Raw genomic sequence first — 24,431 nt, 5'->3', positions numbered from 1 at the left:
CAGACTCAGATATGTTCAAGACCCTTGGCTATGAAAGAGGAGCCTCAAGAATTGCTAGACTCTCCAGGGCACTTAGCTAACATTTCACCCCAGGGAACTAATGATCACTGTCTGTTCTCAGATACCTAGGCAAAATGTGTGTCCTCTCCAGGGTGAAGTGACAGTAGAGAACACAGTGCCATACTGTTCCTCCTCCCCAGCTTGGGGTCTGCTAAGAGAGATCATTGTTAAGCAACTCTATCTGCACATAGTCATGGTATTAAAAGTGTAGTGAGCCTGATAGAGGAAATGGATGGGTTGCTATGAGGAAGAAGAAAGAGAGGTCATAACTTAGACTTAGCAGTGCCATGTGTCTGTCAAAGCCATGCCCGTTCTTCAGGGATGGCAGGGGATGCCATCGCCCTCATTAAATCTGCCTGTCACCAACACTTACCTCCTGCCATTCCCAGGTCTTCCACCATGTTCTGTCTTCCTCCCCAATGTCATTTTCTCCCTGTATGTAGTTTGAAGCACTTGTCTTATTTACCCTGATGGATCTTCAATGAGAGAGAAAGAGACAGAGACAGAGAGACAGAGAGACAGAGACAGAGAGACAGAAAGAGACAGAGAGATCTGTTGGATGTGAATCTGCTGTGAGCACCCTGCCTCTGGGAGATGCACATTTGAATTATTATTGAATAACTGAGTGAACACAGCAAGCATTCATTCCGTAACACCAACAGCCCCTTTCGGAAAGGAGCAGACCTCCACAGCAAGGACAGAGTTCCAGAGTTCGCCCACCTGGGCTTGACTCTGCCTCTTACTGTATGATTAAGTGTAGGTGCTGTGACCTCTCTGAGTCCCTGAGGCCTCATCTACAGAACAAGATGTCAGGAATGCCAGTAAGGACAGAAAGGGCTCCTGCAGGTCCATTGCTTAGACTCGGGCTTGGCACGGAGTGCTTTATACATCAGTAGTTATGTGTCTGACACACTTAACTCTCTCAAAATCCTCCTAAAGCCACTTACAAATGTATTCATAATTATTCCTATTTTGTAGCTCAGAAACCTGAGTTTTCAGAGGTATTTTTACCTGTTCTAGTTTGTGTAGCAAATTAAATTTAATATGAAAACAAACAAAATGAGGCCCAGGTGCAAACTCAGGAGAGTAAGTTTCTATTAAAAATTATTGTATCCAATGTTGTACATGAACTTAGGGTCTTAAATTTATTAAGCCATCAGTTCTCAATCTATTGGTCACTACCCCCTTGGGGGGAGTTGAATGACCCTTTCACAAGGATCACTTAAGACCATCAGAAAGCACAGACATTTACATTATAATTCATAACAGTATTGAAATAAAATAACAGTTATGGAGTAACAATGAAAATAACTTTATGTTTGGGGTCACTGCAACACAAGGAACTGTATTAATGCATCCCAGCACTAGGTAGGATGAGAACCGCTGTGTTAGGCAAAGGTTCTACCTCTGAGCTGTAGCCTCAATCCTTTTTGTTGCTTTTTTTCCCCCAGACAAGGTCTCAAAAATTTATCACAGTTAGTTTTGAACTCACTGTAGCCAAGACATGACTTGGAGTTGTGAGCCACCTTTTTCCGGTTAACTGGCATGGCCGCCCACTTCCCTCACGCCCTCTCTGCTGTTCATCAGTCTCCTTACTATCTGAGCTTTAACGCTGCCCTCAGAGGATGGGCTGTTAGGGTCCCTGAAGTCCACACTGTACTTAGGAGCCACTGGACACTTGAAACGGATGCTGGCTTTGGGAAGGATCAGCACTGGGATTCTCAGTTGCAAGGGGAATGGGTATAGGTTCTGTTTGTCTCTACATATCAGCTTTCCCATCATTTTTCTGAGGGTCCCGAAGTGGGAGATGTACCTAGAACCCCTGTGGCCAGCCACAGCAAAGACTTTTTGAAACAACTGAGGCTTTCAGGTTCCTGTACATGCGGGAGGGTAGCCAACTCTGTGTTGGCATGGGTAGAAGAGGGGGGACGGCATTTGGTTAATCTGATTTTTCATTTTCTGGCCTCCAGTCTTGAGACTATCAAGTCCCCCCCCCTTGAGATCTCCTTCCTGTCCATCAGCAGTGACAAGCTGTATCTGAGTTCTTAGATCCTTCTCAAGGTATCGAATTCATAACTCTGTCTGCTCTCATCTTTCTGAAAATAAAAAATTATACCCCTCATTTTTTTCCAGGATGAGAGGGGTATAATTTGTGACTAAAATCAGGGTGCTCAGGCTGTGAAAATATCTACTGCTTCGCTGTTTCCATGTGGATTAGAGATGGAATTTATAGCCCAGATCCAGAGGACATGTCTTTGTCAATGAATGTCCTCTCCTGGAGGTTCCCAAGAAAAGTAAGGCTTGCAGAGCCAGGATGGGAGACAGCCAAGGCTCATTAGCCTACTCATTCAGTCTCTCATATTTATTCTTTCCTCCTCTCCTTCTCTCCTCTCTCCCTCCTGCCCCCACACATGAAAAATAATGACATAATTTCTGCTAAGTTCAGCTTCAAGGTACAAATCCTACAGAACATCACATTCATTAGATACTCTAATTTCCAAGCTTCCACTGGTTAGCTTTAGTGATAAAAGGAGCAAAGGTGAATTCCATTGTGCCTTTACCATTCACATGGCCCCTTGAGGAGGATAAGGCACTGGTGAATATTTATATCTTCAAATGAGAGTGTTGTTGCCTAGGGTTACTACAACAAAATGCTACATAGTGATGGCTTCAACCACCAAAACATAATACCTTCCAATTCTGGAAGCCAAAAGTCTGAAACCAAGGTGTGGCTGAGCCACTGCCTCTGGGACATCTGTAGGGAAAACTCCTTGTCTTTCCAGTGTTCCTGCTGGTGGCAGCCATCCTGGACATTCCTGGGCATTCTTTGGCTTACAGTTGTAGTACATCTCTGTCCTTGTTATCATGTGGTCTTTGGCTGGGTCTGTGCCTTCACATGGCATCCATGTGTATGTCTATGTGTGTGTATGTGTGTGTGTGTGTGTGTGTGTGTGTGTGTGTGTGTGTGTGTGTGTTTTCCATAGTAGGTTTGTATCTGAACTTGGTTCCATACACAAAGGCCCTGTTTGTGAATGAGACCACTTTCATACGTTTTGTAGGTTAAGAATGAGGCATATGTTTTGGGGGGACATGTTGTTGGTTACGTGTTGGAGGGGTGGGTCAGAGTTTCTTTTGAAACCTAATGTGAGGAAGCAGACATGTTGAGATTTGTGTTGGCTAATATTTTGTCAACTTGGGCTCTTTGTAGGAAGTTAGGAATCTTTTAATAAAGTGTGAAGATGATATGAAGTTCAAAATTTAATGCCTACAAATAAAATTTCATGATCATACAACCATATTCATTTGCTTATGTATTATGTTTGACCACTTTCACCCAAGAGTTGCAGAATTAAATAATTCTGTGTATCTGAATTAGATAATCCAGTATCTATGTGGCCCCTCACAGGAACAGTGTGCTGGCCCTTGTGCACCAGTGAGGCACAGAGGTGACACTAACGTTTGGATCTCTGACATTACAGGTTTGGTCCCCAGCCTATGTTGCTATTGGGAGGCGAGGGACCTTTAAGGGGTGGAGCCTAGTTGAAAGAAGTTAGAATAACTGGAAAGAGTTCTCCTGAAAGGAGAGGTTGAATCTTTGTTACCTCCTCCTTTTATCTTGACTGCTGTGAAGTAAGCAAGCCTCTTCTGCCACATGCTCACACCATGCTTTGCTGTGCCTCATGCTCACACCATGCTGTGCTGTGCTACCACAGACCAAAGCAACAGAATCAGATGACTGTAGACTAAAATCTCTGAAATAAACTTTCTCCTCTTTCAAGCTGATGACTCAGGTGCTTTGGTATAGTAATAGAAGCTGACTTATATGGGCATTAGCCTTGTATCTGCAAATTCTTTGACTGCTATAAAGAAGAAATTTGAAGACCACGTAATTGGGAGGTTTCATTGAGTCCTGATGATGTTGGAATAGGTGGAGATGTTAAGTGAGGCCTTCTAGGAAAAGCTCTTAAAGACTAGGAGATGGTCTGGAGCAGGACTGGGTAGGGAAGAGGAATAATGCATGAAGATCTGAGTCAGGAAAGAGCATGGAAACAAGTTCCAATGTGACGGGCACATAAAGAAAGAGAGGGCAGAAGTTATCCGAGGTGTGGCCAGCAAAGACCAGTTAGTCACACCAGAGTTTGTCTGAGGGCCATGCTTACTGTGATGGCCTCTCTTCACTGTCAACTTGATACATCTGTGAAGAAGGACTCTCAACTGAAAAATTGTCTCTATCAGATTGGCCTGTTGTCATATTTTAGGTCATTTCCTTGATTGCTAACTGATGTAGGGGGCCCCAGCCCACTGTAGTTGGTACCAACCCTAGGCTTGTGAACTTGGGCTGTATTAGAAAGGTAGCTGAGTTTCAGTAAAGTAGCAAACCGTGCACAATGTTTCTCTCTGGCTTCTGCTTCAGTTCCTGCCCACATTCCTGCCCTGACTTCCCTCCACAATGGGCTGTAACCTTAAAAGACTATAAACCTTCTGTTCCATGTGTAGCTTTTTAACCTGACATTTATCAGAGTAACAGGAACTCAGCTAGGACCCTGAAGATTTTGAATGTCGCCCATGAAGTTATGGATATCACTAAAGGGTGTAAACATGGGAATGAGTGAGGGGCCAAATGCTGGAAAGTTTCTTTTGCGTCGCCAGGAAGAATGAGCATAGACCTGGAGCGTGGACCGGCACCAGGGTTTGAAGAGAGAAGCTGAGTAGTCACTGAGGGTGGGAAGGCAGGGTGGACCACAGATGTGCAGGCTCCTGGTTGTCTTCCTTTCTGTGGACCCATGCACCCCTGACAACCCGAGGTCCTTCTTTCCTGGTCTCTGGCTCTGCATTCTTGGACCCCAACTTAATGACTAACATTAATTGCTTGTTGCATACCTACTATGAAGCCAGAGTTCTGTATGTTGCCATTCCCCAGGGCATGATCATGAGATTCTTACAGGGGCGGGCGTTGATGGAATTAACCACGGTGCTCTAATATAATGAGGGCTGATGACGGAGGACCAAGTTACAAATTTACACTGAGGGACAGAGGGGCCAGTATTGAACAAACACAACTGGGAAACATTGACGGTGATTCAGATATCTGGGCAGGCTTTCTGGTAGAGGTAGCCTTTAAACTGTGCCTTAAGAATGTGTACTTGGCAAGGTCAGGACAGTAGTTGATTGAGCATGTGTGAAGTGGTGGAGATGAGTGACGGGGCACAGTGGGGGCAGGGTCAGACTAGGGAAGTCCTGAGCCTGGCCAGGGCAGAGGCAGTGGTCCTGGGGCTTCCTACTTGGTTTGGAAATATGACCCAGATCCTTGATCACTTCATGTTCTTGACACCTTAATCCAAGGCAGCAGAACACATACTTATGCTTGCTTGCCTGCTCCCTGTCCCTCGCCATGCCAGTCCTCCCTCCTTCATTTCACAGCCTCCCCAGGCAGGTACAAGCCATGAGTCACTTCCTCCTACCACGAAGTTGTTTATAGGCATAGCCCTTAACAGAAAGCAGGAACACACTGTCACTCCCGCAAGCTCCCTGTGGTCCTAGCCTCTAAGACTGTGTTTACCTTTGACCTCCCAGTTTCGCCTGATATCCTGGCTGCTGACTGTTTTCTAAGATCAGTGACTTTCACCAAGGTTGTCTGATTCTTGGCCCTGCCGTGGACACAGGGCTAGTTGTAGTCTGAGCCTTCCATCCTTTGACAGGGGAAACTTTGTAAATGTTGGCCGTAGAGGTACGTCCCCTAAGAGCAGTTTGACCAATTAATTTATTAAAACCTTATGAAAATAAGGAAATAAAACAGATCTACAAAAAGTAATGCTTTTAAAAGCACAAAATGGTTAAGAATAATTATGAGAAAATCTAAATCATTGTCAGCTGGCTCAAAAAATATAGTGAAGTTGGTCTTAAACAACCACAGACTGAAACTATTTGAAAGAAAATGGGTGTATGTTGCAAACTCTTTTCTTGTAGTTGATTCAGCATTCGTATTGTACTAGATACAGTAAATAGCAGAGGGAAGAGTCACACTGTTCAGGGAGGTGTGTGTGGGCTACACTAGTAAGTACCATGCCATTCTAAGAAGCTAGTAATTCTCTGCTCTAGACCTAGGAGCTTTATAAAGATGGTTGATAGAGATTCAAGATCATGTGCTTGGCTCTGGTGAGGTCTCCCTGACTGTGGTGTTGCGAGGGGCCAGGCTTGTTCTCCTATTTCATGTCATGTCACTCTTGAGAGAACTAGACTTCACTCCCTGAGATCAGCACTAATCTCTTCCACGAGCAGTGCCCCCATTGCCTGTCAACTTCCCCCCCCACTTCCTCTTACAAATGCTGACACACTGGGGACCAAGCTTCCAGTAGATGAACCTTACGGGACAAACCATAACAGGACTTGAGCGTTGAAAATTTGGGTATCCTGCATGTACAGGGACTAAGAACCAATCGCAGGACAGTGCCAAAGGGGAGTTATATCAGCAGCATTCTCAGCAGCCTCCACACGTCCCCCTTCCCCTTGACTAATTTTTCATGTCTGATGTCATAGACTAAGAAACATTAGTTGCCATAATCTCTACCTAGAGAGAGAAAACCAGCTTCACAGAGAGAAAAATTGAGATTTAGGATTAAGGCAGTGGTCTGCCTTCTAGAGATGCTCACACAAAAGACATCCCCCCTCTCCATCAGTCTTAGGGGCAGTCCTGGCTGTTGCTATAGAAACGTAAGGCTGGCAGGATGCCTGCCCGGGTGATGCCTAGTGTTTAGACAATCCTGTCGGGCTCGTCTCTCTGCTGCTGTCTGATTTTACAGAGATTTCTGAGGTTTGGGACTTCCCTGCTCCTCCTTCCCAGCACTCATAGCCCTCCCCATGTCACAATAAATGATGCGCTTTTGCTTGTTATCTAGGGAGCTTGAGGTTCCTCAGGTGAGAATCTGGAAGAACCAACAACAGTTTAGAAATAACTCATGAGTAACTAGGCAGTCAGGTTACAGACAGTTTGGAGACTGCATTTCCGGTACTGGTGAAGGGCTAGAGCCTGTATTTGTAGAAGACGTGGAGTCTCATCAGGAAAACAGCTTCCACAGGGACAGACATCTAGATGGCTCTTCGCTGTCTTCCAAGAAAGGTGTATGTACTCCATTTTAGGGTTGGGGTCCCAGAGTGATACCCGCAGTAGCTCTCTGACTATTTACAATGGGTGCACTGCAACCATATCCACAGATTCTCAAAATTGAAGGGAAGCAGGAAGGCTGCTGGGAGGATGCCTCTGTGTGCAAGTGTGTGGGATAACACCTTTTGGCTTCCTGTTAACCCATTTTCTCTGACTGACTTCATCAGCAAATCTTCCTGACCAAGGTCTGGAGACAGGGAAAGCATTGAGTGCTCCGGTGTTATAAGCCTATGCTTCCAGACACTCAGTGTGCTCTGTCTGGGTGGAAAACTTCATCCAAAGCCAGACTGAATCACATCAGTTTCTAAGACATTCCTCAACCATGTTAGGCAAGCTGGGTTAGAAGGAAACCTGATATAATTTTGGAAAAGCCTTCCTAGAGAAAGGACATTCTCACAGCTGCCTAGCCTTTCAGTGTCCAGAGTTGGAGGGGCCCCAGGCTCCAGAGAGGAACTTGGTGGCCCTGGGGCTGACAGGCAGACTGCTTAGGTTTTGTAGGGTATTGAAGGAACAGACGCTCTCTGAACCCCTTGGGAATGCAAATTCATTGCTTTGCCCCTGTTTGATAAGGAATTGTTTAATTTCACAGTGACATCAGACTCTTCTGTTTGGCTACAGTGATGGGAACCTGGATTCACTTAGAATGTGTGAGGACTCACGGTCTTGGCTGGTTGAGCTCTCTGACCTCAGCTAGCACGTGGCTGGGTTGGAGTTTGGATGGCTTGTAGCAGTCAGTACTAACTGTCACCTGTATGCCTGGTCAGTGGCTGGGCCATTTTTCTGCTTCATGCGATCCCTGTGTCCTGCTAGGCCTTAGCTTCCCAAATAGAGGTCATGTTACATGTCTCAAAAGGCAGACCAATGGGCAAATTATAACAGCTGTCTCTGACCTCTGGCCAGACTCCATCTGAGTTCAGCAAATGGAAAAGGCAGACAAATGCTCGGTTGGTGAGCTCTATAGACTCATTTGTCTAGGTCCTAAATTACAGTGGAAAGTTTCCTGGGATGGGATGACTCCTTTCGTAAACAAGGACATTCATCTTGTTGTGATGGACGTTCCTGGTGAAGCATGTGCCTCTCAGAGGCCCTGTGTCATCTCATCATGCCTGGAGTAAGGTTTGCAACTGACAGTACAGTTGCAAAGAAATGACAGTTAAGGCAACAGCCTCAGATTGTGCCAGGAATCCTGGAGGCTGGCCGAAATTAGCTAGCTGTTGACAGCAGGGGACTACACTTAGTCTTCCAGTGTCTATTGGGTGGGGGTTCTAAATTAATTGGTGCATAACTTTTCATTGTCTTGCTGCGTACCAGATACGTTGGGTGTGTATAAAAGAAGAGCTAGGGAGATGGCTCATTGGGTAAGAGTGGTTGATACATAAGCCTGGGGGCCCAAGTTTGATACCTGGCACCTGTGTGGAAACATGGCATGGCTTTGCGTACCTGTAACCCTGGTGTCAGTGGGTGTAGGCAGGTGTATCATGGGAGCTTTTTGGCTAGTCAGTCTCATGGGAAAAGGTGAAGCACACTTCAGCAAGTGACCCTGTCTTAAGAGTATATGGTAATAAAGACATAGAGAAAGACACTGTATGCTGTGGAATCCACATAGCCATGTGCATGTGCTACAAACATATCAGTGTGTGTGTGTGTGTGTGTGTGTGTGTGTGTGTGTGTGTGTGTGTGCGCGCGTGCTCTATCTCAAGGAACCTCCAGAATTAGAACATTACAACATGCGGGCCTGAAAAGAAAACGTGAACTTCTGGCTGTGTCCAGTATCAATATACCAGAGGAGATTGGGGCACCCGAGGAAAGATGGAGGAAGATCTGTGTGGGAGGACTTCACTGGGTCTCTGGGATTTGATCAGGAAGGATAAAGATGAGGGGAATGGAGAGAGTGCATCCCAGGAGAGGAATGGCCGAACAAAAATGTGGCAGTCAGGTAGACCAGTCAAGTCTTCTTAAGACAGAACAGTTTGGTGTGGAGTTGGGGAGGGCAGCAGCCACACTGAACCTGGAGGCCGGCAGTGAGGACTGGGCCTCGAGTACTTCCAGTTCTGAGCTTTGGACAGGGCACGCTTGGCAGGGTTTTGAGAGTCCAAACAACATGAGGGAAGAGGGGAAAATAAGCAAAGAACAAAAACCAGGGTGTAGTCTGTTGTTCACTTCGCATAGCAGGAGGAGCCAGCTCCAGACCTTAACGAGGGAGCTCCAACAGATTAGGCCAAGACCCTAACTAACCCCTCGTGGAGCTATTCTTTCACGGTGATTGCCAGGGAGCAAATACAGTGTGAAGAAGGTATTGCCAGGAACTAACTGCAAGGCCAGAGCAAGTAGCAAAGGGGTGGAAGGCTCTGTGTCACTTTCGGACACTGGGAAGTGACTTAGATTGTTTGTGGGTTACTTGTCTTTTCTCCGTATTCTTCCTCTTTGAAGAGGAGTCCCTCCCTGTCACTCATCATGCGTACAGTGAGCTGGTGAATGCTTACTGCTGGTGCCTTTCAAACGTGGCATGGCCGCAGGGAGAACAGTAGTGTTTTCAGGGAGGCTGTCTTAGCTCTGTGTATTTCCTGTGATAGGAATAGCAAGGGCACATGATGCTGAAAACTGAGGATCCTGTGGAGTGACTCTAAGCCAATGGTTCTCAACCTGTGGGTCGCAACCCTTTTGGGTTTGAATGGCCCTTTCACAGGGTTAACTTATCAAATATCCTACATATCAGATTTTTCTACATTATAATTTATAACAGTAGCAAAATTACAGTTATGACTTTAGCATCAAAATAATTTTATTCTTGTGGGTTGTCACACCATGAGGAACTGAATGAAAGGGTCGCAGCATTGAGGCTGAGAATCACTGCTATAAGCTCTGGAAGCATGTGATATTTTCCTTCTGCTCTGTGGGCAAGGTTCACTGACATTTCAACCACTGAAGCCCAGAATTTTTTCCTCAGTGTCTGGCTGTTCTGGTCATGACAAGTGACAAACATATCCTGAGCTCATGTCGGAGAGAGACCTGGCCTCCTTGACGGCGACGTCTGGGTGCCTTCGTTTTCCCATCTGTAGAATGAGAGTGTGGACTCGTAAGTGATGCCTAGACTTTTCCTGGGAGAGTCAATTAAACTTTAAAACACTGAGAGACTTTCACAGGGTTGCCAGCTTCTTATTTTGACAAGCAAAGGCCTAACAAAGAAACTGTCAAATGCCAGCTCTGCCATCATTGTCATTTTATTCAAAGGGCATGTTAATACCCAGCAAAGAAGTGATGGCATAATGTCAGAGAAAAGGACAGCTCTTCCCTGGAGAGAGCATCAGCTGTCTTTCACCGGCTTCCTTCATTTAGTTATGCTGGCTTCTTCATTCCAGAGAGCATCCTGGGCAGTGTGATTCTGGGTTCCATGTGTCTCCTATGAAGCCAGAGCACCCCATGAGCTAACCTACAAAACCTACTATGCAGTGTGAGGTCCCATCAGGCCCAATTAGCTCCATCTCAGTGGTGTCACTGGGCTTACTTCCCTCTCTCCTTTTCTCACTCTTGACCATTCCCCCCCCCCCCACCGACTTTGCTCTGGAGACCTAGTGGCCAATTGTCTAAGAGCTAAGAGAAGGTAGGACACGAGGAGGCTGTGGCCTTTCTGACCCACTGGACAGACCTATTTTTAAAAATAATTTATTTTATGGGCATTGTTGTTTTGCCTGCATATTGTGCGATGGTGTTGGATCCCCTGGAACTGGAGTTACAGGCAGTTGTGAGCTGCCATGTCGGTACTGGGAATTGAACCTGGGTCCCCGGAAGAGCAGTCAGTGCTCTTAACTGCTGAGCCATCTCTCCAGCCTATGAATAGACCCATTTAACACCTATAAGACCCCCCTACTCTTCAGGACCTTCATTTGTTCCATTATTTTAGTCTCTTTCTGTGACAAAATATCCACCAAAACTAAGGAGGAGAGGCTTTTCTGTCTCACAGTTCTGAGGCACAGTCCATCTGATGGGTATATCACAGCATCAGGTACATAAAACAGCTGGTCACATCACATATTCAGGGAGGAAGCAGCGAGAGACAGGAATTCCGGGGTTCAGCTCACTTTCTTCTTGTTGCCAGAGCTAGCACCCCAGCCCGGGAATGCTGCTGCTTACATAGAAGGTAGGCCTTCCCTTCTAAGCCTAATCTAGGAAATCCTCAGAGGTGGCCCAGGTCCCCAAGGTGTCTCCAAGGTCTTTCTAGATCCTGTCAAGTTGATAAATACCAGTCCCTACCTACATTCACACCTATGGTTCAACAATTTGTATTTCCTCTCCCTACTGGAGTCAAGAAAATGAATTTGACCTGGGCATGAAGGTCCCGGATTTCATTCCTGGACACACAGCACTGAGATTTCCTGTGTGTCCCAGTTCATACTATTGTTCATCTTAACCAAGTCCTGCTCCTGCTTTGGTGAGCTGGACAGAGATCAGGTTTGTTTCTTGTAACTTTATAGGTTCTAACCTCCTGGTGGGTGGGCAGAGTGTGGCATCATACATGTGTACTGACTGGCACTGAGAGAGTGCCTATTGCTGTCTGCAGACCTCTTGTCTTCTTATTTTTATCGTCACTACGGTGACCCTCACAGGCCCCATCTGAGGAAGTATTTGTAGGCCTGGTTTGCCACAGAGGGTAGTATTATGTGAAATGACTCAATTAAGGTTGCACAGTTCAGTAAAGTGGGCCCAAGGATCAGGCCTTTTGCAACTCAGACAAGATGGCCTGGCTGTCTCAAACCTCTTTCAGCCCTTTTTTATTCATAGGGATTCTACATCAATCTCTTCTAATTGCCTTGTTTCTCAAGTCTGTAGTTCCAATGATATTCAGCTCCTTGTTCTTAAAGGCCGTGCATGTTCCAAGGTCCCTGGTATCGTGACTCTGAGGGTCATCGTCATCTTTTTCAGAAAAGAAAACAATTTTTCTAGAGTTACATGGTTTCCTTGTGACAAGAAACGCCCCCATAAAATGCAACTCACAAGGAAAGGGGATTTGGGGGAAATGAGCTTCTGGCAGCTCTTTAAGGCTGCTGTGCTACATAGGGACCTACCTAGCACCTCGACTGCTCGTCTTTAAGATGGAAAGAGTAGCATGTCATTTGTGGTGTTGGTAATAGCATTCACGGTGACAGCACAAAGCATCCGGACCATTGTCTCCATTATAAACCCAGCTGAATCTCCGACCCTGCTTCAGACCTGTGAGCTTGTTGTTCACCTCCGGCTCACCAGTGGTTTCCTGTTTAACCAGCGTGGAGCTGTTCTCATCAGGTGGTGCTGAGGGTGGACCGTGGGGCTGCCTTACAGACTGACAGTGTCTGAATTCTGGCAGGTCAGAATATAAGTATTCACCACTAAAGCTTGAGGGATGCTTGGTTAATTGGAAGTACCACAGGCAGCTACTTGAGAACACGTTTAATGTTTCACGGGTCAGCCTGGAAGCCCCTCTCTGAGGACACATCTCCAAATCCCTTTTCATACGTGTCTGACTATAACCTAATTTCGGAGTCCATACTACGTTGTGTTTTTAGAAACTGTCGAGTATAAGACAATCGTGCCAATAATAGTATTGACAGAGAACACTTATCTGATTTTTTTTTTTTGGCACATTGTGTCTATCTGGGTATCATGAAATAGAAAGAAAACCTGGCCTCTAAGACTAGATCAAATTTAAAGTTCAGCTTGGCTACTCACGAGAATGGGCTCGCACACTGTTATAAATAAGCACATAGAAAACTCCGCCTGCTGTTTGAATAAGAACCTTCCGAGGGCCAGCTCCTCCATGCTCCTAGGAGTATGGACTAGGAGGGGCTTAGAGAGCACTCTAAGAAAAGCTGCAAGGATCGCTGCCCTCCCTCCTTATGTCCCCAGTGAGGGAAATGACCCTCAGTAGACAAGGCTGAGCCAGAAATAAATGCAGTGCAAGCTACAAGGTCAAGGTGGCTTGGCCCCAGACAAGACCCTTGGGGACCGCTCACACAGTTCCTCTCCTTTGATTCTGAGACACGAGAGTGTGAGGCACAGAGATGGTGAGCTTGGTCATTTGTGACTGTCACCTTGGTCCCACCAGTCCTCTGAAGTACAGTGGTTCCCACAGAGCACACCGGTGTTTTGGAGAAAGTGTGCATCTCGTACCCCTGGACAGCGCTGGTTGAAGACGCCTGGAACATGAGAGCCATGGTAGGGATACCTGGCCCTCCCAAACGATAGGCTTTGTCTGGGCTTGTTTTTAAGCCTCTGTGGGCCAAAAGTTATGTGAACAGGGTGCCCATCCTGGAGCCGTGGCCCAATAGTTAGAGAGAACACCAGCTGGATATTCAGGATGGTCTCATACAGGGTCCCCAAGATCTGCGGCAATGGGTTTTTGTGCAGCCATTAGATACATGGGACTGTCTGAGTAGCCAGGGAAAGGGTGCATAACGACTTCCCAGGGGGGCAGACATGAACTCTGCTTCCCTCCCTCACCAGCTCTGGCTGGGACTGAGGACTCCTCTGCCCTAGTTCTGTCCTGCAGTGTCTACCTCCTCTCAGCCTTCCATTCACAGAACTCTGGCCACAAACACCCCAGCTGGTGGCACCCACATTATGCTTTACTTGCTTGAGCTGCTTTCGCTAATCTGCCTAATGCCCTAATATGCAGGATTACTGGTACCTGGGGAAATGCCCACGGTGCTGTCCCGCTACTCAGGATGTTTGAAATACTATGGTGGGCTTCCCCTTCCACCACTAGCAGTGGGGTGGGCATGAAAGGAGCACAGTTCTTCTGTTTGTAGGTCTGGGGAACCCTAGGGGCGCAAGACCAGGACGATGGTTTGCATAGAGCCGTAGAACTGCTCCCTCTTGCGTGGGGTTATTTTGAATTAATGGTATTTCAGGGTTTTTAGGCTATTTTGGAATGTCATGGTCATTCTCATGAAATAAATATGTAACAGGCCTATGGACATTTGAGACTCACCCCCCTGCCAAACAAACAAACAAACAAACAAAAAACAGCAAAAAAAAATCCCTGTATTCACTTAAGAGTAAGTGGCACAGAACCTTGATAGGGTGATGAGACTGTCACAGGGCCTGGGCCTGCCTCCTTTGTCCTCCCTGCATAGCCCTCTGTGGTCCTTCACAGAGACTGCACCTTCTAGGTCAAAGAACTCTGGGTTTGACTTACTACTTCTTGTTACCCTGGTGAGGACTCTGTCCAGAGAAACCTCTGAGTCTGACGCTGCCTGCACAGGCCTCCCAAGGTCAGGTCCAGTTCCGCCACCTGTCACGATTCTGCTGGCAGGACAGAAGGTCCTTGTGCTGTGTGTCCAGCTGAGGGCATCTGTATGCAGGTTCCTGGCTCAGCTTGACAGATGGGGAGGAGACTAGAGGAAGGCAGGGGCATGGCTGGGAACAATAAAGAAGGCAGATGCAGCAATAAACTCAGAGCGGGGGCTGAAAATGAGGAAAGGAGAGCCTAGTCTCCTGGTCCTGCCTGCTGCAAGGGCTCTCTGGAGTGGAGCATCTGCTCTATCCATTAGTCCCAGGGCCCTGAGCAGAGGGTCCAGCTTAAGGTTCCCCAGGATGGGGGATGCATCTTGCCCCTTGGACGGTCCAGAGCGAAAAGGACAAGTGGTTCTCTTTCAGATCACAGCCTCACCCAAGTACGTCAGGGTATGTAGGACCCAGCCAGGGACGGGCCTAGCACACCGCAGCCCTGGGCTCGGCCTCTGTAGATGTGAAGGACAAGGGATAAAGTCAGATCTTCTGCACGGAGAACATCAGCTCTCAGCAGGAGGGCTGCCTAGCCTGTCAGTGCCCGTGTTCATCTCCAGTTCAACATTTGACTCCTTAAAGTAGGGTTTTGTAGTGGTTCTTGGAGCACAAAGGAAGGTGTTCTTCTGACCTTGATTCAGCCAACATCCCGAGGTGTAAAGACCTCAGGAAGGTCCGCTGTGGAACGTGCAGTGCCAGAAGCTGGTGCAGTGCACACTCGTAGTGATGACAGACCTTAACAGTGTCAGCCACCCTCATAGCAATTCCTTTCTACCACTCCTCTGTCCCTCGGATGGCAGGACAGAGTTGTGTCATGCCCCGCTCCTTGGCTGTCAGTCAGTGGGGTTTAAATGCTGCCAGCGTCTTCTTGGGCCAGCTGCTCAGAGCTGTATCTGTTAAATGAGGACATTAGCACCTACCTCATAGGACCGCTGCGATCATGCTCGTGATGGCGGCCAGTGTCGTGACCGTTACTGTGCTCTTTCCTAATGTTGTCTGGAGCCTGTGCTGGCAAAACACTGGCTTTCGTTCGCTGCAGCTCTCTTCCTTGCCCCTCCTCCTTCACCTACCTCTTCCTCCTAGGTTCTCCCTTTCCTTCCTCTTCTCTCCTTCTCCTGCTCCTTCCCAGTCCCTTTCCTCTTCTCTCTCCCCCTTCCTTCTCTTTTTCTCTCTCCCTTTCCTTCCTCTTGCCTTTTCTCTTTCCTCCTTGTTTCGCTCCTGCCTTTCTGTCTTTCCCTTCTATACCACTCCCTCTTCTTCCCCTTTCCCACTCTTCTCCTCTATCTCCTTTCCCTCTCCCTTCTCCTTCCCAGCTTTCCTCTTCTTTCCCCCACTCCATTAAAATGGATTTGTTCTTACTGGAGCCTGTAGTGTTTAAACTGGAAAAAGTGACAGGATGTGCTCTGTGGAGTTTCACCCTAGTGATCAAAGCGCGTAGGTTTCCAGGTGGCCATGAACATCCTACCTGCACAGGGATATTTCCAGGATGATCGTCAGGAAAAGGATTCAGGGATCAGGCAAGGGTCTGAACCAACACCCAGAGACCAGTGTGTGGATACTGGGGCCGAGAGAGCAACCAGTGACAATAGCCTCTAAATAGAAGTAGCCCTTGAAGGTCCTGGAGCACAGGAATCCGGCGCAGCCGCAGTGACATTCTGATGACAGAGAGTAGTGGGGCACATTGGATAGGAGGCACAGTGTGACAACTGACTTCTCTGCAGAAAGGAAAGGGCAGCTTCAGAAGGGTGTTGGTGACAACGACTAAGTGGGACTAGGTATTTTTAAAAAGACTATATTCTCCTTTCCAGATGGCCGTGGCCTAAGTGACTCTTTAGGCAGGGGACGAAGGACCAGGAACCAAAGCCCGAGGAGTAATTAAACCCATTTCAGGCTTGCAGCTCCCTCCTGGGGTGGGCCTCTTCAGTTGCTTGAACCAGCTGACTCCCCACCTCGACTTACCTACTGAGGTGTGGTGCCTAAGGTGACCTTGGTCCCTGACCTTGGCCCCTGACTATGCCAACACGTGCCTGTGTGCACGTCCTGGTTAGGGAGAGAGGCTGACCAGGTAGGGGCAAGAGAGGTGTGACAGCTGCTTGCATCCTGCCAGGAGGCTTTTCTAGGGCAGTACTTCTGCCTGGACTTGTCATTTCTACATCTCTATGGTAAGAAAATAAAGGGCCCTGACTGTGCCTTCTGCAGCAGGGTAGAGTTAAACACGTCAGCTTTGTGTTCCAAGAAGCTGCTGGCTTTGGGGTGTGAGGCCCCTCCCCGAGAGCAGCTCCATTTCTTACCAGTACTGGAGGATAAGGGTGCCTCACTGTCCTGCTTAATCAAACAGTGGTGTCTGGGGGAGTGCTCTGCTCTGTGTGACTAGGGCCTCTGCAAGAGCCACTGGGCAGGACAGGTGGAACTCACCATTTACAGAATGGCACACAAGGGCTTGGGGACATGAAATAATTTACCTAAAGCCACCCCCAAGAACTGATCTTGGACTTCAGCCTCTGAACTTCAGCATCTCTTCTCAAGGCTGTTTGTCCTGAATCAGAGCCCTGGGACCTCACTGGCCTGGCCTGGGTGAGAGCCATGCGGTTGCATTCATAGCCCCGTTTCTTGTCTGTTTAGCCAGGAAGAGGGGCAGTATCCTAAGAAGTTGCCAAGCCCCTTTCCTTTTTAGCGTTTCTTTCCAAAAATTAACATACAAAAATAATAGATTCCACCATGGTGTTTACACTTATGTATTTGTACATAGGCTTCTTCCCCATTTCCCCTTCATTCTGGTTCCCTTTTTCCCCTCAAATTGTCCTTCTCCTTTCATGTCGTGTGTGTGTGTGTGTGTGTGTGTGTGTGTGTGTGTGTGTGTATTCAAATCTAGATCTCATACATGAGAGAAAATGTGGTATTTGTTTTTGTGAGTCTGGCTTACTATGCTTAACATTCTGAGGTGCCTTCTTAAGTTGTATTACTGTTTGGTAGCTATTCTCAAATTCCCAATAAATGGTCTGGATGCTGACCATCGGTGCCTGGGGTCCAATCAGGCCATTGGCCACAGGTGGCATCATGGTGGGAACAACACGAAAAGGAATAAAGAGAAGGTAGGAAAGGGCCAGTAGGTGGGGGTGGGGTGGGGTGGAGGCGGGTACTGGGTCCATTCTGCTCTTCAGTGTCCTCCAGCTTCCTATGCGTACTGCCTGGCTCGGAAACTTTCTCTAAACATAGACTCTATCACCAAGGCTGGATGTAAGCTCAGCACAGAGCTGAGCCTGGCCAAGGGGTGCAGTCAGGGTCAGGGATAGACAGAGATATGTGCCTTTTTATTTGGGAATCCTCCCAGGGTGGATACTGGGGTTTTGTTTCTCTGTCCCTCTGTCTCTTGTACATGTCCCTTTCTCCTCCCCTAAACATCTTTCCCTCTGTGTCTGTGCATTTTGTCCGGTCCCCCTGAGACTGTGGCCATGTAGTCAGACGTCTACAGAGAGTGTCTCCCTTGGGAGTCAGGGAGAGGGTCATACAGTGAATTTCTGGCCAACACCAAGTTCACCCTTTTTGGAGAGTGTTCGAATCCTCTGTCGGAAAGTGGGAAGTCGCCGGGTGGTGGTGGCGCATGCCTTTAATCCCAGCACTTGGGAGACAGAGACAGGTGGATCTATATGAGTTCGAGACCAGACCAGCCTGGTCTACAAGAGCTAGTTCCAGGAGAAACCCTATCTCGAGAAAAACATATATATATATATATATATATATATGTGTGTGTGTGTGTGTGTGTGTGTGTGTGTGTGTGTGTGTGTGTATGTATGTATATATATAAATAAAGTGGGAAGCCTGGGTTAGCTGGGCAGAAGCTTTGCCGTTCAGGAACCGCACTGTGCCATGGAATGTAAAAGGAAGAATGAAGTCCTGTGACCCAGAAACTGCCTCGCTCTGGCCCTGTCTCTCTTCCTTGGGAGGGAGCAGTTGGTCTAATGGAGCTGGAGGTCAGGGTGCATCTAGGCGAACACTTGGTTTGACCCACCTAGTACGGAACAGAGTCCCACCGTCTTTCTGGACCCAGGTGGCAGTAGAAGCACCTGGTCCCGAGAGCCAGCTGCCCAGCCAGGTGTTACTATCCTGCAGAAGTCACCTGTTTGCTGTTCTGTTGTCACTTCATGGAGGCTCATTCTGGACCAGTGGCCTTTCCAGGGCCCAGAGGCTGAGCCTGCATTGGAGGCAGCGGTGGTAGTCGTGGTTTGAAGCGAGCACCGCTTCTCCTTGCTTTGCACGGAGGAGTTGTGAACGTGACCCATGGGAGTAGCGTGCACCCAAGTCCTAGTGGGCCCTCTGCTGTCCAGGTGACAGCTCTCAGCTACTGGAGTTTTAAAAAGGCCCGTGAAATCCCGCTGATCTGCTGGACTTCTTATAGAGCGTAAGAAAGCACGGAAAACTTTTACTTTCTGGTTGCTGAAATCCAGTTCTGGCTCCATAGGTGGGGACCACTGCTGCTTTAATAAGCTCTTTCTGAACACCCCTTATCTCCTGCATGCCCTCAACAGGGCCACTTAGCCCTCCAGGGCCCACGCACTTTCCTCCGGCGTAACATTAGTAGAGGGTTGCAGGACTTTGCCTTTCAGGCACAGAAACCCCAAGCTAACCTGGTAGGCTGGCACAGGGCTTGCTGTAGCTCCCTGCTTCTGTGGCCCCTCCCCCAGTCCTGCCTCCCACACGTGGTAATTAAGCTCACAACATCTAGTATAAGCAAATAATAACAAGGGCATTATCTCCTGTAAGTTTGTGTTTTTCCCTGCCTATCATAAAGCAATTAAAATAATGAATGCCTTGTAAAACAATAGGTAAGAGGGTTGGAGGAATAGCATGCTATGCACTGTGTACCTCTTATGCTGTGAATTATAGATGCATTAAAACCATGGTGGTTGCAGGGAACTCCTGCCTCTGGGCCTTTTCCATGCTGAAAAGTGTCTGTCCTTTGAGACAGCAGGCTCAAGCAGCAGGAAATTGGCCCTCCTGGTGGCCAGAGCCCAGTTGTCTGGTGTTATGTGTAGCGCAGTTGATAGTGTGCTTGCCTAACATGCTCTAAGTCCTGAGGTTGATTTCTAGTCTGACATGAACTGGAAGTGGTAATATATGCCTCTAATCTCAGTACTTAGGTGGTAGGGGCAGGGGAGCTCGGAAGTTCAAGGTCATCCTTGTCTACAGATCTAGTTTGAGGCACTTGAACCTACTCAAGAAAGACCCTGTCTCAAAAACAGCCAAATAGAAGCAAACACAAGAATGCTGTTTTGAAAGTCTGTCTTCCTCTCAGCCCTCACCATTCACGGGCCAGTTCTGAAAGTAGCAGGTGGTGTTGGCTGAAGATTCCAGGAACGTGCTGGAGTTAATGTCTGTGGTCTGTTTTGGATGGACAAGGCCCATGGTTCCCTAGGTTGACCTCAGGTGTTGACCACCAGATAAAACTGCAGATTCTAGAGTGGATCTGACACCCTGAGTAACTTAATGTACCTTGTGCTTTGATTTGGGTGCTGGCTCAAGACTGAACCACCGCATTCAGAGTCAGTGTCGGATGTGAGGCAGGGGTAGGCCTTCTGGACTCAGTAGCTGAGTCTGCTACGTGCCATTGGGCACTGTTTAATTCCAGGGAGCAAGCAATATTTCCCCCATCTCACAGGGTAGTCCCTGAAGTTGAGACAGGGCTAGATTTCAGTGTTGAATATGCACCTTGGTTACCATGGCTGTGAAGGATCACACCCTATCTTTCTGGAGACCCACCCCTTGATCTCAGCACCAGGACCAGAGCTAGCAAGCCAGTGAGACTAGCCTAGTAGTTTTAAAAGGCAGATGTCACACAAATCAGCAGATGGTCTGAGGCCTCCCCCTCCTAGGCTCCCACTGTGGTTGTTCCAGCTCCTGCAGCTTAAAACACTGGGGAGTAAAATATCATGGGCATTCAGTGCTACAGCCCAGCTTCTCAACCCTACTCTATCTGAACCAGAGTTGGCCAGTGAGAGAGGAGTAGGCTTTGGGAACCTCTGCAAACCCACTCGTCCAGTCTTCCCACTTCCCTGTTCTCACTGGACCCACCCTTCTCCTTGCAGGGGGTTTCCACCTCTGATTTCATTCCCACTTCCCAGTCTCACTTTAGGCCAAAGCAAACCATCCCCATTGTTTTTCTCTTTGAAAATTAATACCAGGATTATAAATGATGAATATAATTTACTGACATCTTATTCCATCTCCATCTGCACTAATAATCTCAGTGGTTGTTTGAGTACGGGTTTAGTTAAATTTGATTTAGATGAATGATGAGTCTTCATTGTATGTAAAAGCCATGCATTTTTGGACATCTTTATAAATATATTTGTTTATCTAAAATTCAAATTTGACGGAGAAGCCTATATTTTATCTGGTATCCGAAACCCAGGTTTTGGATGTAACAAATACTCAGATTTCTTTGTATCCATTCATTCAAAGTTTTGATTGCTTTTTTTGTTGTAGTGTTTGGTTTGTGTGTTTGGACTCCGTGGCCCAGGCTGGATTTAAACTTGTGGACAATCCTCTTGCCTCAGCCTCCTGAGATTTTAGGTGTGTACCACCATGCCTAGCTTCATTAATGTTTATTGTACAGCTTTGTGCTTAAGACCGTGTTAGGTATGGGAGCTGACAGCGGTGTTGGATTAGGGGGTGGTAAATGAAATAAGTGAGTGAATTATAGAGTATATGAGAGGGTTTAGGTGTTATGGGAAACAATAAAGCAAAACAGTTGGCATGACGTTTTCAGAGGGTAGTGAGAAAGACTTTATTGGGAAGTGGGGAGTTCATGAGTGAAAACCTAAGGAGACAGATGCTCCCATCCTGGCCTCGGGGCACATTGTGTGCAAAGGTGTATCAATGACAGCTTCATGTGGGGTCTGAATATCTGAGGCCTTCTTTCTTCAAGCGTATTTCAAGTTCTGAAGGGGGAATTTATTATCTCTTGTAACTCAGGGATCTGGACTGTAGGCACAGCTGGACCCAGGCCTTCAGATGCAGACATTGGTGTTCCATCACAACTTTCCTCCATGCTGTCTTCCTTTTCAGGGATGGATCCCCTCCCCTACCTGTTTCAGCAAATGTACCACGCTTGCGCCATATTGCCTTGGCAGAGATCATCTGCTTGTCCCTGGCCCAAGTGGGTCTTGCCAGGGGTCTTGCCCAAATGCCCGATCCAACAGCTTGTATTGCTAGAACCATTGTGGGCCCATCATGTGTCCCTCTTGAATGCCATAGACAGGAAAAAATAATGGGAAATTAGTGAAGAGAAATGGGGTTGGCACTATGAAGGTGTAATGACCTGTGTGGATACAAGTTTGTGCTGACTGCACCCCCTCTTTAACTGCTCTGTGGCCAAGGGCAGGTTTGTGGTTTTGCCTTTAAAGTGGCCAGAGAAAATGCCAGCATTCTTCCTGTTCAAGAAGTATTCTAAAAGCAAATTTCAAAAAGGATCCTTTGTGTGCCAAAGCATGCCTAGGGGCTCCTTGTCTGTTCACCGTGTTTGAGACAGGATGCCTCTTTTGTTGGTCTCTTTTGTGCATGTTGCCAGACTGGGTGACCTGTGTGCCATGTGTTACTGGAGATCTTTCTGTCTCTGCCTTGCATCTCTGGAAGAGTGTTGGAGTCACGGATGTGCCCAGCTTTTACATAGGTTTGAGGGATTTAAACTCACATCCTCACAGCTGCATGGAAAGTGCTTTAGCCATTAAGCAACCTCCACAGCTTGATTTTTTTTAAAAACCAAACCAAAGAAAATAAAATCCTTAACCATCTCTCCTCCCCTACCTCTGTCTTCAAGTCACGCTCCCTCATCTGGGAACCAACTTCGGGTTCTGATTCTGTATAGGTGGGCATCTTATTTAAATCCGGTTGTTTCCTATTGACTCAACTCTGATTCTCTCTGTTGCCAGGAGGCCCAGAAGATAAATAATGGCTCCAGCCAGGCAGATGGTACCCTCAAACCAGTGGACGAAAAAGAGGAGGTGGTGGCAGCCGAGGTCGGCTGGATGACTTCTGTGAAGGACTGGGCAGGGGTGATGATATCTGCCCAGACACTGACTGGCAGAGTCCTGGTGAGTCCTTGGCCCCTCCCATATGAGGTGGTGGTCTTGCATCTGGGAAAGGGGTTTGCTTGGGAGAAGTGATGATGCTCTGAGTTTTCTCAAGGCCAAGTTGGATGAGTGGCCATGCTCCCCTGAGCTCATGAATCAACTTGGTACTCTTTATACATGTCAAGTCTATCATAGTATGGGGGCGTCTACAGCGAGCGAGTCAGTATTGTGCTTTCACAGCCTGCTTGGGGGGTGAACTGAACAGTCTCTGTCAGTAAAACAGATGTACACATACAATGAACAAAAACGCATGTGCACACAAACACTATACCTATACTGTCTCAGCATAAAGGGTGGAGCATAGTAACACAAACCAGAAATATGTCCAGAGTTTATTAATCCAGGATCTAGGAGTCTCTCTTTCCTAGGGAGAGAGAGAAGGAGGGTGTTGGCCTGTCCAAGCTACTGCTGTCCTCTAACAGTCTGCTTGGGTGCAGGGTCCTCATCTGCACTGTGTCAGCTAGCTCCTGCGGTGCTCAGATGGAGACTGTGAACAGCTCCTGTATGTGCGTGTGTTATAGTATATATGTGGTGAGTGTATTGTAGTGTGTGTGTGTTATAGTATATATGCGGTGAGTGTATTGTAGTGTGTGTGTGTTATAGTATATATGCGGTGAGTGTATTGTAGTGTGTATGTGTGTGTTATAGTATATATGCGGTGAGTGTATTGTAGTGTGTGTGTGTTATAGTATATATGCGGTGAGTGTATTGTAGTGTGTATGTGTGTGTTATAGTATATATGCTGTGAGTGTATTGTAGTGTGTATGTGTGTGTTATAGTATGTATGCGGTGAGTGTATTGTAGTGTGTGTGTGTTATAGTATATATGCGGTAAGTGTATTGTTGTATGTGTGTGTGTGTTATAGTATATATGTGGTGAGTGTATTGTAGTGTGTATGTGTGTGTTATAGTATGTATGTGGTGAGTGTATTGTAGTGTGTGTGTGTTATAGTATATATGCGGTGAGTGTATTGTAGTGTGTATGTGTGTGTTATAGTATATATGCGGTGAGTGTATTGTAGTGTGTATGTGTGTGTTATAGTATGTATGTGATGAGTGTATTGTAGTGTGTGTGTGTTATAGTATATATGTGGTGAGTGTATTATAGTGTGTATGTGTGTGTTATAGTATATATGCGGTGAGTGTATTGTAGTGTGTATGTATGTGTTATAGTATATATGTGGTGAGTGTATTGTAGTGTGTGTGTGTTATAGTATATATGCGGTGAGTGTATTGTCGTATGTATATGTGTGTGTCATAGTATATATGTGGTGAGTGTATTATAGTGTGTATGTGTGTGTGTTATAAAATTGTAATGTCTCCATCACTTTTCAGGGGATAGAAGGTTGTAGGAGTTACCAGTGTTTCAGTAGGGAAGAACTGGGGAGGTGGGGACCGTTGTCCTCTCCTGACAGCCCTCTGCCTGCTCTAGGTGGGCTCCTTTCTTATTGCAGCACTGACTGGTGGCTTTCTTGGGCTGCTCCGGGTCAGGAGTTGCCTGATGATGTGTTCAGGTGACTTATCCCAGTGATTCTGGCACATGTTTCGTGCAGCTCACCCTTCATGGGCTTGAAGTGGGGGTTCTGTCAAGAGTAGGGACCTCATCTGTCATTGGATCAAAGATAAAGCTGGGACATGGGGTTTTACACATAGTTCCCCAGAAACTGCTTCTCCAGTGAGGCGGTGAATGCACGTGAAGAAGGTGATGAGAGTCTCACTTGCTCAGATCCTTCCCGGCCGTGTTTGGGATAGATGCCTCACACACTGCTGGAGGGAGGAACTCAAGGGACTAGCCAAATAATCTGGTAGGAGAACAGCACC

The 24,431-nt window shown here is 47.2% G+C and overlaps 1 protein-coding gene across 16 annotated transcripts in view; it reads left to right on the top strand.

Annotated features, from left to right (window-relative positions):
- Kcnma1 (potassium calcium-activated channel subfamily M alpha 1) overlaps positions 1-24,431 on the top strand; it is a 720,864-nt gene that overhangs the window by 181,127 nt on the left and 515,306 nt on the right. For all 16 annotated transcript variants that reach the window (XM_085698388.2, XM_085698387.2, XM_085698389.2 and 13 more), the window contains exon 2: positions 22,411-22,572. In XM_085698388.2, coding sequence (XP_085554514.2) covers positions 22,411-22,572 — 162 coding nt within the window. The remainder of the gene's footprint in view (positions 1-22,410; positions 22,573-24,431) is intronic.

The sequence above is a fragment of the Myodes glareolus genome, chromosome 12 (assembly GCF_982192425.1).
Source record: "Myodes glareolus chromosome 12, mMyoGla1.1, whole genome shotgun sequence".
NCBI classification, from domain to species: domain Eukaryota; kingdom Metazoa; phylum Chordata; class Mammalia; order Rodentia; family Cricetidae; genus Myodes; species Myodes glareolus.
The sequence above is the reverse complement of the archived record's forward strand: the minus strand, read 5'-3'. Positions and strand labels throughout refer to the sequence as shown.